The sequence below is a fragment of the Triticum aestivum genome, chromosome 5B, assembly GCF_018294505.1.
Source record: "Triticum aestivum cultivar Chinese Spring chromosome 5B, IWGSC CS RefSeq v2.1, whole genome shotgun sequence".
Taxonomy (NCBI): domain Eukaryota; kingdom Viridiplantae; phylum Streptophyta; class Magnoliopsida; order Poales; family Poaceae; genus Triticum; species Triticum aestivum.
The window spans coordinates 235,811,089-235,828,114 of NC_057807.1; the positions used below are offsets into that span (position 1 = coordinate 235,811,089).

General features: G+C 44.6%; 1 protein-coding gene across 3 annotated transcripts; it reads left to right on the forward strand.

Annotated features, from left to right (window-relative positions):
* Positions 1–12,935: 12,935 nt before the first annotated feature.
* On the forward strand, positions 12,936–16,586 carry LOC123111147 (pentatricopeptide repeat-containing protein At1g22960, mitochondrial). 3 transcript variants are annotated; one of them, XR_006454169.1, is made up of 3 exons: positions 12,936–15,246; positions 15,344–15,415; positions 15,946–16,586. XR_006454169.1 is itself a non-coding variant. In XM_044531837.1 (2 exons), the coding sequence occupies exon 1, from the start codon at positions 13,065–13,067 to the stop codon at positions 15,195–15,197; it is 2,133 nt and encodes a 710-aa protein (XP_044387772.1). In that variant the 5' UTR covers positions 12,940–13,064; the 3' UTR covers positions 15,198–15,246; positions 15,344–15,785. The 3 variants fall into 3 exon arrangements, 1 of the variants encoding a protein (XP_044387772.1); XR_006454168.1 differs by having other exon boundaries at positions 15,966–16,586; XM_044531837.1 differs by lacking the exon at positions 15,946–16,586 and having other exon boundaries at positions 12,940–15,246; positions 15,344–15,785.
* The last annotated feature ends 440 nt before the right edge of the window (positions 16,587–17,026 follow it).

A 17,026-nucleotide genomic window follows, 5' to 3' on the forward strand; every position in this document is an offset into this window, starting at 1 on the left:
CCTGTAGGGGTGCACCAACTTACCCAACACGCTCGATTGACTCTGGCTAGACATACTTTTGGGTCATGTCCAGCCTCGGCTGATTGACACACTATAGTCCTACCTAGGCTCAACAGAGAGGTCAGCACACTAGTCTACATCCTAAGTGCTCAGGGGGATTGGGCCCATCGCCCTTTGCACTCCTGCGCGTTGCGTACGCGGCCTAGAGCAGACCCACCTCCTTATACAAGCGCAGGCAATTACCGTCCAACCGGGCGTGCGTCGCTCAATTGCTAATGTCTGAAGAGCTTTCGCAGAATTGTACGATGCCGAGTGCCCATACTTATTCCCGCATGGTGGTTAGTGTGAAAAGGCCAGAGGCTTACCCAGATCACATATCCAAACCCGTTAGTGTCTTGGGAGCGCGCGGAGACGATCAGTGATCCCGTCGCCCTGTTTCGCGAACTTACGGCAAGGGTCAGGCTCATCCCTCTCCTAGGGCGGTCTGCCTGCCCGGCCATGCCACGTAGTTATATCCCGGGTACCCTCATGGTCAATCTTGACTTAGGTAACTCTCGCGGGTACCCATGGGCCGACCCGACTTCAACCAAGGATTCAGGTGAAGGTCAAGGTATTCGTGTATATATAACATCAAGGAGGAATCTGAGGAATCACCCTCGATGGATTCCTACTCGATGTAGCCGTCAAGGTGACCTTGCAGGAATCAGCCTCGAAGGGTTCACACTTGAGGTGTTGCATGACAGAGTCGTTATCGGGAGTGGTGAAGGAGGAATCACCCTCCATAATCCATGACTGATTAGCTTCACTACAGAGATATCATCAGGAGTGCATTACGAGGTATCACCCTCGGCACTCGATAGTAGCTCTGCAGAGTTGTACAACTAGGGGGGTGTCGGTGATGTGTTGGTCTCTGCACGTTGATCACATTGATCGAGTCATCGGTAACAAAGCAGGGCAACAAGGACAAGGGTGAGGGGTCATTGATGGATCACTAACCAACCTATTCTAAGTATATATGATAACATGTAAAGTAACAACAACAGGTTACAAAAGCAGGCTATGCATCCGAATAGGAGCTATCGAACAACAATAGCAAAATCTAATGCAAGCATGAGAGAGAAAGAATGGGTGATATAGGAATGATCAAGGGGGTTCTGCTTGCCTGGAAACTCTGCTGAAACGGGTTGGTCGTCAGGAGTCTAGTCGAACTCAGGAGCAACATTGGTCTCAGGGTCTACCGGAGAGAAGAGGGGGAATAAACAATAAATATAAAGCAAACAAATGCATCACAATGCATGGCATGGCAAAATGTTGTGCTAGGGGTGACCTAATGCAGTGCTACACGTTACACGGAGCGGGAAAATATCTATGGATATTTCCCCGGCTTTAGGCAGTTATCGGACAAATAATCCAGAGGGGAAGGTTCCATGTTTGCAGTGTTGGAGGCATGTGACAAGCATGTGGATAGCATATTCGGATTTGTCTTATTTTTCCTAGAAACTTTCATATATAAATTATTTTCATCCAAGTTACAGATTATTTTATATGATTCTCTAAAGTTTTAGAATATTTCTGGATTTCCTGGAATTAATATTAGTTTGGAAAATGAATGGTTAAATTGCTAGATGCACACAGAAAAGTGTACACATCAGAGGGCTGTGAGGCTGACAGGTGGGGCTAGTTGAGTGGGTCAACTGCCCAGTGAGTAGAGGCTAACTGGTGGGCCCAGCTACTAACTCAGCAGCTGACTAGGCCGGTCCTATCCATTTAAACAATGGGATGGACCCACCTGTCATACACAGTAGGCTAATTGGTGTATTAGTTTAATTAACTGGGTTAATTATCTAGGTGGGACCCCACTTTCAGTGACTAACTAATTACCAGATTAAGTTTATTTATAAAAACAGTTGAACAAGGGCATGGGGGTCCACATGTCAGTGACTGGGGGTTGCCCAGTCAACACATTGACTTGGTCAACGTAGTCAATGGGACCCACCAGGGCCACTGGCAGTGACCCAAGGTGGAACCCACACGGTGCAAGGTCAGCGATGGCGCAGGAGGAATCCGGTGAGCCCCTCCCGTGGCGGTTCTACGCCGGAACCGGATGGAAATCTGCTACGGTCCACCATTTCATGCGTTGGGACTTGCGTTCGAACATGGAAAGCTCACCACGTCGATTGGGGCTACTGGGCAGAGCTGGGGCTGCCGGAAGGCGCTGGGGATGAGCGAGGCGGACGCCATCGTTCTTGTGAGGTCGGAAACATTGGAGTGGCACGCAAACAGGTGGCAGAAGCTGCTATGCAGGGGCTACGCGTTGCAACAAAGCCATTGGGCACATGCAGGTGACCAAATGGTCACCAGAGTAACTCTGGTGACCAAGCGAGGTGGCGGCACATTCAGTCAACTCGGGATCGTGCGCTAGAGCTCGGAATCGATAGCGAGAGGAGAGGGGAAATGGGAAGAAGCTCACTATCGGCATGCAGAGGTGCACATGGTGCTGGGGAGGGCCTGGGGTGGACGGAGCGGTCCCGATGATCTCCGGCGTCCGTGGAGGAAGGTGGAGTTGTAGGGCTGATACATCTCCAACGTATCTATAATTTATGAAGTATTCATGCCATGTTTACAACAATTTTATATGGTTTTGGTTTGATTTGCATGGAACTCCGGACTGACGTTGTTTTCAGCAGAACTACCGTGGTGTTGTTTTTGTGCAGAAATAAAAGTTCTCCAAATGCAACGAAACTTTTTGATGATTTTTTGGAACAAAAGAGGCACTAGAAGTTTCATGGGAGGGCCAAAAGAGCCACGAGGTGGCCACAACCCACCAGGGCGTGCCAGCCCCCTCTAGCGCGCCCTAGTTTCTTGTGGGCCCCTCGTGACACATCTTTGCGTGAAACCGACGCCAAAAATCCTATAAATACAGAAACCCCCCAGAAATAACCCTAGATTAGTTCCACCGCCACAAGCCTCTGTAGCCATGAAAAACTAATCTGGACAATGTTCCGGCACCCTACCGGAGGGGGAAATCGTCATCGGTGGCCATCTTCATGAGCCCGACGGCCACCATGATGAGGAGGGAGTAGTCCACCCTTGGGGCTAAGGGTTTGTACAAGTAGCTATGTGTTTAGTCTCTCTCTCTCTCATGTTCTTGATTTGGCACAATCTTGATGTATCGCGAGCTTTGTTAATATAGTTGGATCATATGGTGTTTTCCCCTCTCTATCTTGTTGTGATGAATTGAGTTTTCCCTTTGCGATTTCGTTTTTGACGGATTGAATACTTTTATGGATTTGAGGGCACTTGATGTATGTCTTTCTATGAATACCCGTGGTGACAATGGGGTATCATATTGATTCACTTGATATGTGTTTTGGCACTCAACTCGCGGATTCCCGAGGTGACATTGGGGTAATCTATGCATAGGGTTGATGCACGTTCTCGTCCTTGTTTCTTCGGTAGAAATCCTAGGGCGCTTCTTGAGGCTCTTTGTGTTGGATTGAGTATTACGAATCTGAATTTTTTTGATGCATATCGTATAATCAACTCACGTATAGTCGCGGTGACATTGGAGTATCTAGGTGATATTAGAGTTGGTTGATGTGTACCATATGGTGTTATTTTAGTACGAACTCTTAGACAGATCGAACGGAAAGGATAACCTTATGTTATTTTAGTACGAACTCTTGGATAGATCGATCAGAAAGGATAACTTTGAGGTGGTTTCATACCCTACAAATAATTTTGTCTTATTTTATCCGCTAGATAAGAACTTTGGAGTGATTCTTCATCGCACGTTGAGGTATGGTTAAGATAGATAAGTTTGAGGTGGATAAAGTTTTTAAGATTTAGGGAAACCGAGATATAAAAGGAATTAAGGAGACACAAAAGTTCAAGCTTGGGGATTCCCAAGGCATCCCAAGATAATATTCCAAGAAGTCTCAAGCATCTAAGCTTGGGGATGCCCCAGTAGTCATCCCAGCTTTCTTCTTCAATAATTATCAGTTAGTATCGGTTGAGCCTAAGCTTTTGCTTCTTCACATGATGTGTGCTATTGTTGGAATGACATTTTATTTTGTTTTGCTTGCTGTTTTAATAAAATACTTAGATCTGAAAGTTTTTAAATGAGAAAGAGTCCTCAAATTGCTACCCATTTACTTAACTACTCGCTTGCTCTTCACTTATATCTTTTTGGAGTAGTTTGTCATTTACTCTTGTGCTTCACTTATATCCTATGAGTAAATTGTTGAATGAATTGAATATCATGAAGTTGAAATTATATGTTTATACCATGCCTAGTAGTAGCTTCACATTGGGTTTAGAAAGTGAAATCTTTTGAAGCTTGATAATCACAATATTGGTCATACAAGCAATTCATGAATGATTAGTATAAGGAAGAGAACTTTCACATACAAATATATTATCTTGGACATCTTCTATGATTGTGAATAGCCATTATTTTCAAACTTGAGAAAATTAGTTGAAGTTGGACAAGGAAGACAACATAATGAGCTATGGTTGTGTATATTTGCATAGATGTTATATTGTTATGGATCCTCCAACATGTGGTGTTTGCTTAGGATCTTTTGCTAGACAAAAATTCATACTAAGTAGAGATACTACTTGTGCATCCAAAAACCCTTAAACCGAGTTTCTTGCCATGAGTATCCACCATACCTAGCTATAGATTGAATAAGATCCTTCAAGTAAGTTGTCATCGGTGCATAAAGCAATAAAGAATGCTCCTAAATAGGTTTGATCTTTTATTGTAAGGGAAAATAAGCGTTGTACAAACTTGTGATGTCAAAGTAATAAAAGCGAAGAACTTCATAATAAAGGTTGCTATTATAAGGGGCAATATATTGTGGTCTTCCTTTGCATTAAGAGCTTGGGCATCCAAAAATAAAAAGCGCATGACAACCTCTGCTTCCCTCTGCGAAGGGCCTATCTTTTACTTTTCAGTATTTACTTTTATGCAAGAGTCAACAGTATGCATTCTCATTTCAACCTCAATTATTCTCTGGTTGGCAAGCATCATGTGGTCGGGAAAGATCTAGGCACATATGACCAGTCAAATATATTTGATCATGATTTGTTATTGTTGACAATTATCTCTATGATAAATGAGTTGGGAAGTGGAACATTAAGCCCCTATATTTCTTTGTGTTAGATGGATGCCATTTGTTCTAAAAATATGCTTTGAGTACTAGCAATCATAGAAGACTATATGATGATCGAGTATGTGGAGCTCTTACTTAGACTTTGTTGAGAATAAGTTGAATTGCAATTATTTGGTGACTAAGAATATAGGTTGTTAAGTTTCAAGAGAAGGCATTGTTTGAATTGTACCATGTGAATTGATTGCTACTTTACCATGATGAGTTTTATGAGAAAGAGTTGTTGTTATGATGCTAGGAAAAGTGATTGAAATTATCGTTTATCAAACTTATGAATTATGCTAGAATTCACACTTCACAAATTATTTCTTTTATCATTTACCTACTCGAGGACCAGTAGGAATTAAGCTTGGGGGTGCTGATACGTCTCCAACATATCTACAATTTATGAAGTATTTATGCCATGTTTACAACAATTTTATATGGTTTTGGTATGATTTGCATGGAACTAACCCAGACTGACGCTATTTTTAGCAGAACTACCATGGTGCTGTTTTTTTGTGTAGAAATAGAAGTTATCCAAATGCAACGAAACTTTTTGACATTTTTTTGGAACAAAAGAGGCACTAGAAGCTTCGTGGGAGGGCCAGACGAGCCACGAGGTAGCCACAACCCAACAGGGCGCGCCAGCCCCCTCTGGCGCGCCCTGGTGTCTTGTGGGCCCCTCATGGCCCATCTTCATGTGAAACCGACGCCAAAAATCCTATAAATATAGAAACCCCCAGAAATAACCCTAGATTAGAAGTTCCACCGCCGCAAGCCTCTGTAGCCCCCAAAAACTAATTTGGACCCTGTTCCGGCACCCTGCCGGAGGGGGAAATCATCACCGGTGGCCATCTTCATCATCCCGGCGACCACCTTGATGAGGAGGGAGTAGTCCACCCTCGAAGTTGAGGGTTTGTACCAGTAGCTATGTGTTTAATCTCTCTCTCTCTCCTATTCTTGATTTGGCATGATCTTGATGTATGTCTTGCTATGAGTACCCGTGGTGACAATGGGGTGTCATACTGATTCACTTGATATGTGTTTTGGCACTCAACTCGCGGATTCCCGAGGTGACATTGGGGTAATCTATGTATAGGGGTTGATGCACGTTCTCATCCTTGTTTCTACGGTAGAAATCTTGGGGCACTCCTTGAGGTTCTTTGTGTTGGATTGAGTATTATGAATCTGAATTTGTTTGATGTATATCATATAATCAACTCACGGATACTCGTGGTGACATTGGAGTATCTAGGTGGCATTAGAGTTGGTTGATGTGTATCATATGGTGTTATTTTAGTACGAACTCTTAGATAGATCAATCAGAAAGGATAACTTTGAGGTGGTTTCGTACCCTACAAACAATTTCGCCTTATGTTCTCCGCTAGATAAGATCTTTGGAGTGATTCTTCATCGCACGTTGAGGGATGGTTTTATTATAGTGTTTTTATGCTTTATATGACTTTATGGAGTAATTCTAATGCCTTTTCTCTCATAATATGCCAGGTTTACACAAAGAGGGAGAATATCGGCAGCTGGAATTCTGGGCCTGAAAAAGCTATGTCAGAGATACCTATTCTGCACATCTCGAAATGAGCTAAATTTTTTACGGAGAATTATTTTGGAATATATAATAAATATTGGAGAGAAGAACTACCAGTGGGGGTAGCCAGGTGGCCACAAGACACCAGGGTGCGCCAGACCCTCCAGGCGCGCCCTGGTGGGTAGTGGGCACCCTGGCCCACCTCCGGTGCCCATCTTCTCGTATATAAGGTCTTTTGACCTAAAAAAATAAGGAGAGGACTTCCGGGACGGAGCGCCGCCATCTCAAGGTGGAACTTGGGCAGGAGCACTTTTTCCCTCTGATGGAGCAATTCCGTCGGGGGAACTTCCCTCCCGGAGGGGGAAATCAAAGTCATCGTCATCACCAACAACCCTCTCATCTTTGGGAGTCCAATATTCACCAACATCTTCAACAACACCATCTCATATCAAAACCCTAGTTCATCTCTTGTGTTCAATTTTGTACCAGAACCTCAGATTGGTACTTGTGGGTGACTAGTAGTGTTGATTACATCTTGTAGTTGATGCTAGATGGTTTATTTGGTGGAATATTATATGCTCAAATCCATTATGCTATTTAATATCCCTCTGATCTTGAGCATGCATATCATTTGTGAGTAGTTTCCTTTGTTGTTGAGGCCACAAGAGAAGTCATGTTGCAAGTAATCATGTCAATTTGATATGTATTCGATATTTTGATGATATGTATGTTGTGATTCCCTTAGTGGTGTTATGTGAACGTCGGCTACATGACACTTCACCATCTTTGGGCCTAAGGGAATGCATTGTGGAATATTTATTAGATGATGGGTTGCTAGAGTGACAGAAGCTTAAACCCTAGTTTGTGGCTATTCCGTAAGGGACTGATTTGGATCCATATGCTTAATGTTATGGTTAGATTGTTATCTTAGTTCTTCTTTCGTATTTGCGGATGCTTGCGAGGGGGTTAATCATAAGTGGGAGGCTTGTTCAAGTAAGAACAACACCCAAGCACTGGTCCACACACATATCAAATTATCAAAGTAGCGAACGCGAGTCAAACCAACATGATGAAAGTGACTAGATGAAATCTACGTGTGCCCTCAAGAATGCTTTGCTTATTATAAGAGACCATTCCAACCCGTCCTTTGCTACAAAAAGGATTGGGCTGCCTTGCTGCACTTTATTTACTGTTACCGTTACTTGCTCGTTACACATTATCTTACTATCAAACTACTTGTTACCGACAATTTCAGTGCCTGCAGAAATTACCTTACTGAGAACCGCTTGTCATTTCCTTTTGCTCCTCGTTGGGTTCGACACTCTTACTTATCGAAAGGACTACGATTGATCCCCTATACTTGTGGGTCATGTTGATCAAGAGGAACATCAAGGAGTGGGAAGAGTGTCTAGCCATCACCGAGTACTCCTACAACCATGCAAGGCATTCGACTACCGGCAAATCCCCTTCGTGGTCGTCTATGGCTTCAACACGTTGTCCCCATTGGACATTCTACCGCTATGCTACTTCTTGAGCTTGCGTTGATTTTCCCTTGAAGAGGAAAGGGTAATGCAGCAAAGTAGAGATAAGTATTTCCCTTAGTTAAGAACCAAGGTATCAATCCAGTAGGAGGCACAAGCAAGTCGCCAATAGATGCACATGCACGAACTAACAAACCCTTGCACACAACGCGAAAAAGGGGTTGTCAATCCCTTCACGGTCACTAGCAAGAGTGAGATCTGATAGAGATAGGTATAAAAGATAAGTAAAAATGTAAAAGTAAATAAAGTAATAAATTGCAGCAAGGTATTTTTGGAATTTTGGTTTTATAGATCTGAAAATAAATATGGTAAAAACAGACCCGGGGGCCATAGGTTTCACTAGAGGCTTCTCTCTTGAAGAAAGCATACGGTGGGTGAACAAATTATTGTTGAGCAATTGATAGAAAAGCGCATAATTATGACGATGTCTAAGGCAATGATCATGGATATAGTCATCACGTCCGTGACAAGTAGACTGACTCCTACCTGCACCTACTACTATTACTCCACACATCGACCGCTATCCAGCATGCATCTAGTGCATTAAGTTAACAAGAACGGAGTAACACCTTAAGCAAGATGATATGATGTAGAGGGATAGATCCAAACAATATGGTAAAACCCCCATCTTTTTATCCTTAATGACAATAATACAATACGTGCCTCGCTACCCCTACTGTCACTGGGTGAGGACACCGTAAGATTGAACCCAAAACAAAGCACCTCTCCCATTGCAAGGTAGATCAATCTTGTTGTCCAAACCAAATCAATAGATCGGAGAGAAATACAAAGCTATCTTAATCATGCATAAAAGAGTCTAGAGAAGACTCAAATAATATTCATAGATAATCTGATCATAAACCCGCAATTCATCGGATATCAACAAACACACCGCAAAAGAAGATTACATCGAATAGATCTCCAAAAACATCAAGGAGAACATTGTATTGAAGATCACAGAGAGAGAAGAAGCTGTCGAGCTACTAGCTATGGACCCTTAGGTCCGTGGTAAACTACTCACGCACCATCGGAAGGACAACAAGGTTGGTGTAGAGGCCCTCCATGATCGAATCCCCCTACGGTAGAGTGCCAGAAAAAGGCCCCAAGATGGGATCTCACGACAATAGAATCTTACAGCGACGGAAAAGTTTTTTTGTGTGCCCCTTGGTATACGAGGAATATTTGGGTATTTATAGATCTGGAACTAGGGTTAGGGGGGCTCTACATGGGGCCCACAAGCTTGCAGGGCGCCCCCAAGGGGCGCACACTGTGAGCTTGTGGCCCACTCATGGCTCTCCTGGCCTCCTCCCGAAGCTTCATGGTTGTCTTCTGGTCCAAGAAAAATCCTCAAAAAAATTTGTTCTGTTTGGTATTGATTTTTTGTAAAAGATAAAAACAAGGGAAAACAACAATTGGCACTGGGCACTAGGTTAATAGGTTAGTCCCAAAAAATGATATAAAATAGCATATTAATGCATATAAAACATCCAAGATGGATAATATAATAGCATGGAACAATAAAAAATTATAGATACATTGGAGACGTATCACGCTACCACTACAAGAACACATCAACATGGACGCGAGTGCACGAGCGAGCTATCTCAAGAAGGTGCATGGAGATACAAGGCACACCATTGAGTGCCAAGTACAACGCCTCACGACCAAGATCAACATCAACAAGCACCCCATGATATTCAACATTTGAGATCTTGTGTGGCTACACCTTCGCAATAACTACTTTCCTAACGAACGCAAGTCAAAATTACTACCTCAAGCCGCCGAACCCTTCAATGTGTTAGAACGCTACAACAACAATACATACAAGATCGACCTCCCACGCGACAAATACAACGTGAGTAATATCTTCAACGTCGAGGATCTCTCTCCCTACCATGGTGATGAGGTTTTCGATCTGAGGTTGGATCTTTCTCGGGGGGGGGGAGGGATGATGCAGAGCATCTCAAGGTCATCCCCTGGACCTACCATAGTCTCACCAAGTGCCAAGTGGACCCATGACACGTGCTCGGGCAAGAGCTCTCGAAACCGAGTAACATCTCTCCTCGCAATTCCTCTTTAAAACACATGAGACATGGCTACTACCTCAAAGAAAGACACTTTGCATACTCAGGTACCAAGGAGTTAGCTATGGAGAAGCTAAGGAGCAAGGCGGATCGAAGGAGGAAGTCGAACGCGAAGACGGAGAAGAGAAAGGGCAAAACTGGAGTTGCCCGGATGATCCGGACCGGCGTCCGGACGATCCGGACCCCGCCCCAGATGATCCGGCAAATGTGCCCGAAGACACCCGAAGCCAGCTCGCCGAAGCCGGATCATCCGGACGAGCCCGGACGTCCGGACTAGGACACAGACATCCGGACAGCCAGCAACCTCCATGACACGTCCGGATCATCCAGACACCGTCCTGAATCATCCGGACCACCGAAACCCGTATCATCCAGACCAACATCTGGATCATCCGGACAGTGCGTGCGCGCATGATGTTGGGCCGAGGCCCATGTACCCATTCGTCCCCCTAGCCTACATATATGCCTCCACCTCTACTTTTCTAGGGTTAGCATTGTGATAGCTCATACTAGAGACAGAGCTCTGCTCATCCACTTGATACCTACTCCCTTGGAGACCAAGGCCTCCTAGGAGTAGATTCCCCAGTTGGATTCAAGACCCCCTCTTGAAGGAAGATCCCCTAGTGGATTCAAGGCCTCCTTCTAGGAGATGAACTAGTGCCCTTTGTATCCCCCTTTGTTGGATTTGAATCATGTATCTCTCTTTGTGTTCATGGATCTAGCACATGTGTGACCGTTTCTCGCTGATTTGAGTGTTTCCTCTCGTTTCCCCTCATGTTTTCCCTTGTGTGTTCATCATGTTCTTCGGGAATCCCCCTCCAAATCATGAAAGATCGGCCCCTAAGGTTCCACCCTACATCAGATGGGGTGTCACACACTATATTTTGCATGAAACTTATAAAGAAAACATCTTTCACCCGGTGTCTTGTGCACCCAGGTAGCTCAACTTGGGTATGCCCACATGAGGGTTCCTCATGTGAGGGATTACAATGACGACGATGATGGTTACTACCGAGAGTTGTTCTTTTCTAGATGAGTTTAGATCTGATGCCCTAGGGGCTCCCCAACCTCCACTTATGTAGACTGGAGAGGTTAGGGTTTTACAGGGGGAGATGCGATCTAGGCTGCCAACCTCCTTGTTTTGGAGAGTAAATTTGCACAAGGCCGGCTCCGTCCTTGTTGGGCCCCTCCAGGCTCTGTCCCATTCATTCGCCTGATCCATCTTGGTTAGCTACCCCCGGGTCTTGGCCCCCATCACCCGCCACCCCAAAGCAGCTCAAGTAGCCGAGCAATGTCCCCACCGCCCCAACGCTAGCTGATCCAGCTTGCGTGACACATCCTCCTCGGCGGTGATCGAACAATCATCCTCTTCGGAAGAGGTGGTCCGCGACATCCTGCATTAGTCCTTGACCATGTAGGAGTTTGTTGCCCGTTGCGCCATCGGAGGAACGTGAAGGCACTCCGGGAGGGGCTTCGCCCTCCCCACCAACGAACAAGACCATCGCCTGAGCTCTCACAGGACTATATGAGAAGGAAGACGAGGACTCCGACAACCCCCACATTGCCCTCAACATTCACTTGTGCTTTGGGAAACGCCGATAAAGTTGTTGTCCTTTGTCCTGCTATGTTGTATGATCTCTATGTCATATGATATTTGTTGAATGAACTCTATCTCCTATGTATTAGTATGTCTTTTTCCTATCAAGATGGCCTATGCCATAGGAGGTGAGGAGAAACGGGGATCAACCTTGTGCTGTCCGCAGACATAGGGGAGCTTTTTTAACACTTGCCCTTGAAGACGCTCTAAGTGAAAGGATAGCTTGTGTGGGTTATTTTATAAAGGCCAAGTGGTGTGCGCACTTAGCAAAAGAGTAAGGACATTTTCAAATAAATTTTAATGTGAATTTTGCTAAAGGTCTTCAGTGATATTAATGAATCCGATGATGATAGTGCACCTCCCCGTCTTCCACGCACAAATCCCTATAAAGATTGCCCTTTGAACAAATCATTTGTGTTGAAAAATGTTTCCTCCTACCTAACAATCCTTTCAAAGTCTAAGCATCCTTTCAAAAAAAATATATCTTTTTAGTAAGTATATTAGGCGAGGAAGCGTAGACACCAAAATTCAAATCCTCAATATATACATTTATAGATTGAGAAAGAAAAACATGCGAACAGAGAGTTTGCTAGCTGTGAACTATAGTTTGTATCTAGAAAGCTAATGAAGTTGCTCATCGTTGCGCCAAACAAGCAAAAAGTATAGGGTTTACTAGCTGTGAACTATAGTTTATATGTAGAAAAGCTAATGAAGCTGCTCATCGTTGCCCCAAAAAAGGTACATACGATACAAATAAGCTGTTGATTGGCAAAATAAAAATAAAAATGAGAGGGTCAAATATAGCCACCATGCACATTTTTCTATAGAACACCCGCAAAAACCTATTTTTGTGTGAAATTCGCAGGTTCAGACATCAACCCAGATGAAATTCTAGTTCGATTTTTGAGCCGGTGCATAAAGCACCCCGGTACTCAAAATGGAATTTCCCTAATGCTATCTCTTTTTCGGAAGAGCCCATATGAAATCAAATTATCACGGCCGTAGCCTCCTAAACTCGTATGCAAAAGAGAGGGCCACGCAGCCATCTTTCAGACCGCATCGAACTCCTCCTTTCCGCCGCCGCCGCCGCCGCCGCAGCCATTCATGGCGAGGCGCCGCCGGGGAGGATTCGAACATTAATCCATGCTATTCCCCACCCGTCCCTGTAAATCCCAAGCTCCTGCCGCCGTAGCTGCTATCTGCAGCCTCCGCCTCCCCTCCTCATCGCCGGCGCTTATCCCTCCCCCGTATCACGACGACAACCCATTCGCCTCACTACTTACTTCCGATCCCCCTCCGCCGGATCCGCTCCGCCAGGTTCTCGCCACGGGAGACGTCCACGGCGCGCTCCGCGGCCTCCCTGGCCTCGCTCGCCAGCTGTTCCGGTGGGCGGAGGGCACCCCGCACGGTTTCCCCCGCTCCGCCTCCGCATTCGCCGCCGTCCTTGTCCCGCTCGCTGAGGCCAGGAGCAACCGCTCCGCTTATCCCGTCTCCCTCCGCGCTATCCAGGCTGGCCTTCTCCTTCCCCTCATCTCTCTCCTCCTCACGTATCCCCTGTCCCCCTCCTCCCACCACCTCCTCAACTTCCTCTTACGCATGTCCACCAAGTTTGTGCCCGAATGCCAAGCTCAGGACCCTGCGCCCACCAGCTGTTGGACGCAATGCCTTTCCGCCTTCCAAGAGATGGCGCGTCAAGGTGTCGCCCCTTATGTCAAGGTGTGCAACTGCGTGCTCTCTGTGCTGTGCGACGCGGCCATGTGGGACGACATGCGTGCTGTGTATTCAGATATGCTTCAGCTTGGGGTTGAGCCATCCATTGTCACATACAATACATTGCTGGATTCTTTTTGTAAGGCAGGGAGGATCGATCAGGCTGTCATGCTGCTCAAGGATATGGAGGCCCAAGTTGCTGGGTGCTTGCCGAATGATGTCACCTATAATGTGGTGATCAGTGGGCTGGCCAGGAACGGTGAGCTGGACAAGGCGGCTCAACTGGTTGACAGAATGCGGTTGTCCAAACAAGCGTCAGCCTTCACATACAATCCACTTATCAGTGGGTTGTTAGCAAGGGGTTTTGTTGAAAAGGCTGATGCTTTGCAGCAGGAGATGCAGAATGATGGCATTGTGCCAACGGTGGTGACATACAATACATTCATTCATGGGTTATTTAAAAGAGGGAACGTGGAGGCGGCAGAGTTGAAATTTCTGGAAATGAGGGCAATGGGGTTGCAGCCAGATTTGATTACTTACAATTCCTTGATAAATGGGCATTGTAAGGCATGTAATTTGAAGCAGGCACTTTGGTTGCTTGGTGATTTGAGACGTGCAGGGCTAGCACCAACAGTTATGACATATAACATCCTTATAGATGGCTATTGTAGATTAGGTAATTTAGGGGGGGCTATGAGATTCAAGGAGGAGATGAGAGCAGAGTGCTGCCTGCCTGATGTTTGTACATATACTATTCTTATGAATGGGTCATGTAAGGTCAAGAACATTGCTATGGTAAGGGTGTTCTTTGATGAAATGCTGAGTAAGGGTTTAAAGCCAGACTGCTTTGCTTACAACACAAGGATTTCAGCAGAGCTGACTCTAGGTGCTATTTCCGATGCTTTTCAGTTGAGGGAGGAGATGATGCCGAGTGGAATTTCTTACGATACAGTTACATATAATATTCTTATTGATGGACTGTGCAAGGCTGGTAGCCTGAAAGATGCCTATGTGTTGTGGATGAAGATGGTCAGTGATGGTTTACAACTTGACTGTGTCACATACACTTGCTTGATTCATGCACATTGTAAGCGGGGGCTTCTAAGGAAAGCAAATAATATTTTTCGTGGCATGGTTGCAAGTGGTTTGTCACCCTCGGCTGTGACCTATACCATTTTTATTCACACATACTGTAGGGTGGGAGATCTTGATTCAGCATATGGCTGGTTCCGGAAGATGCTGGAGGAAGGAGTGGAACCTAATGAAGTAACATATAATGTGCTCATGAATGCACTATGCCGGATAGGGAGAACTGAATTGGCTTATCAATATTTTCATGAGATGCTGGAGAGAGGATTGGTGCCAAACAAATACACATACACTTTGTTGATAGACGGGAACTGTAAAAAAGGTAACTGGGTGGAGGCTGTAAGGTTGTACTGCGAAATGCATCAGAAAGGTATTCATCCAGACCATTGTACACATAATGCCTTGTTTAAGGGATTTGGCGAAGATCACATGCACGACACAATTCAGTACTTGGAGAATGTTGTTTTGGGTGCATAGGATGGTCTTCAAGAAAGGATCGTCTTAGCCTTGCTTGGTGGAAAACTCTGTAAGAATTATCCCTATATACATATTCTCTTTATCAGTAGTTTTTTTAACGATGGTAATTTCTTCCAGCATATTTTGATTTTGCTTTCAATCAGCAGATGACAGATGGAATTTGGGGTGACACTCTGGATAAAGGAGCTTTGTGATTTCCAGACAGATAACACAAACAGGTCCTTCTCTTGCTGTGTGAACTTCCTCACAATTTCCTCCTGGTCATATGCTTATGGTCATGGAGAAACAACCTCCATTGTTTTTTCTTTTCTTTCGATAAGGCATAATGGAAATCTTTTGACCATGCCTCCCCAGTATCTACTATCTCAAAAGTGAATGGCTATGGACCTTTTGGGCCGAGCTTCAACAATAACATATAGGCTTTGTCTTGGTAAGATACTACCAAGAATTTTGTAAAACGAATAATCCTTGTACCACAGATTCACGGTCAATTTTGCCATAGTCATCTGGCACACACATTGACTTGTCAGATATGTAACATTGTTCCCATTCTTTGGATCATTTAATGGATTTTCTTCTCAATGATTAGTATGGTGGGTGGAGGGGAATTTTTGTCTCAACTCTCAACCGGTATCAGCCAAAAAACGTCTATTTATGAGATTAAACTGCAGTGCAACGGCCCTTTAATTGAGCGAACCACATTAGCATTTTTTGTTTCATTTATTTGTGCTCTAAAGTCATTGCATAGCTTTTCTATACTGCTGCTAGATTGTGGAGCGGCTTGGCAGGAGGGGACTGCCGACCTACGACAACTGCATTCTGCTCATTACACTGTGAAACCACCGATCACCTTTTGACCGGTTGTGGAGGAATTGCTGCCTGGAGAGGTCTACAAGCCTGCACTCCAACGCTAGGGTGTGAATTCGGTCCTTGGTGGATTGAGAAACATGAGGGGATTCAACGCCTTTGTCCTGTTGATAGCCTGGACAATTTGGATTTTTTTTTTGATATGGTTTCCAGTGAAAAAGCCTAGCCTGTTAAGCAGCTAGTGAGGACAGTCAAAGACTATAATGCGCTAGGTGATGTGAGGCTGGCTATAGCGAGATGAGAAAGGCTGCTTGTTCGTGGTGGTTTAGCAGAAATTATTTAGCCTTCCCTAGCTAGCCATGCTTCCATACGGTCTGTTTTTTTTTCTCTTTCTTTTACCGTTTCTTCCTGTGGCTTGCCTTTCTTCCTGTGGCTTGATTCAATCCAAATTCGGCAGTTTGTTGCTTGGTTTGGGGCAAAGTTGTAAGTGTTGTTTCCTATCCTAATATAATGTCACGCAGGCCTACTGCATGTTCTCTAAAAAAGAGAGCTTAGATTTGCAGTGCAAACCTGTTTAATTCACCTACAGTATGTCTTTCGGCGACTCTTCGAATGGTCAAATTCCATCCAACTTCTACTCCTAGAAACGTTCCACGAGATTAGGATGATAATCATGTGCATAAGCCTGGGGTCATCTATGTTTATTAGTAAGCTGATCCAGTGAATTCTGATATCTGGACCATCTGATTTATTTTCCTCCTGTTCTGTTTCTTCCGAAGTAATTCTGAAAAAATGATTTGCGGTACTTTCCTATGGCTATTCTGAAGGGACCAAATTCATGGTTGATACACAAAGATATTATCCAACCTATGCATGTTTGAATTTTAATGTCCAGTACCTTTCCATTTGTGAAGTTTAGGCACCTTGTCCGATATGTTATGGTTTGATGAATTACTGCATAGTCATTTTGGAAGGGCAGTAATTATGTCATGGTTGCATATGTCGATATTAACTACTCCCTC

Coding starts and splice junctions, on each gene's coding strand:
- LOC123111147 (XM_044531837.1), top strand. CDS start 13,065: ATGCTATTCCCCACCCGTCCCTGTAAATCCCAAGCTCCTGCCGCCGTA.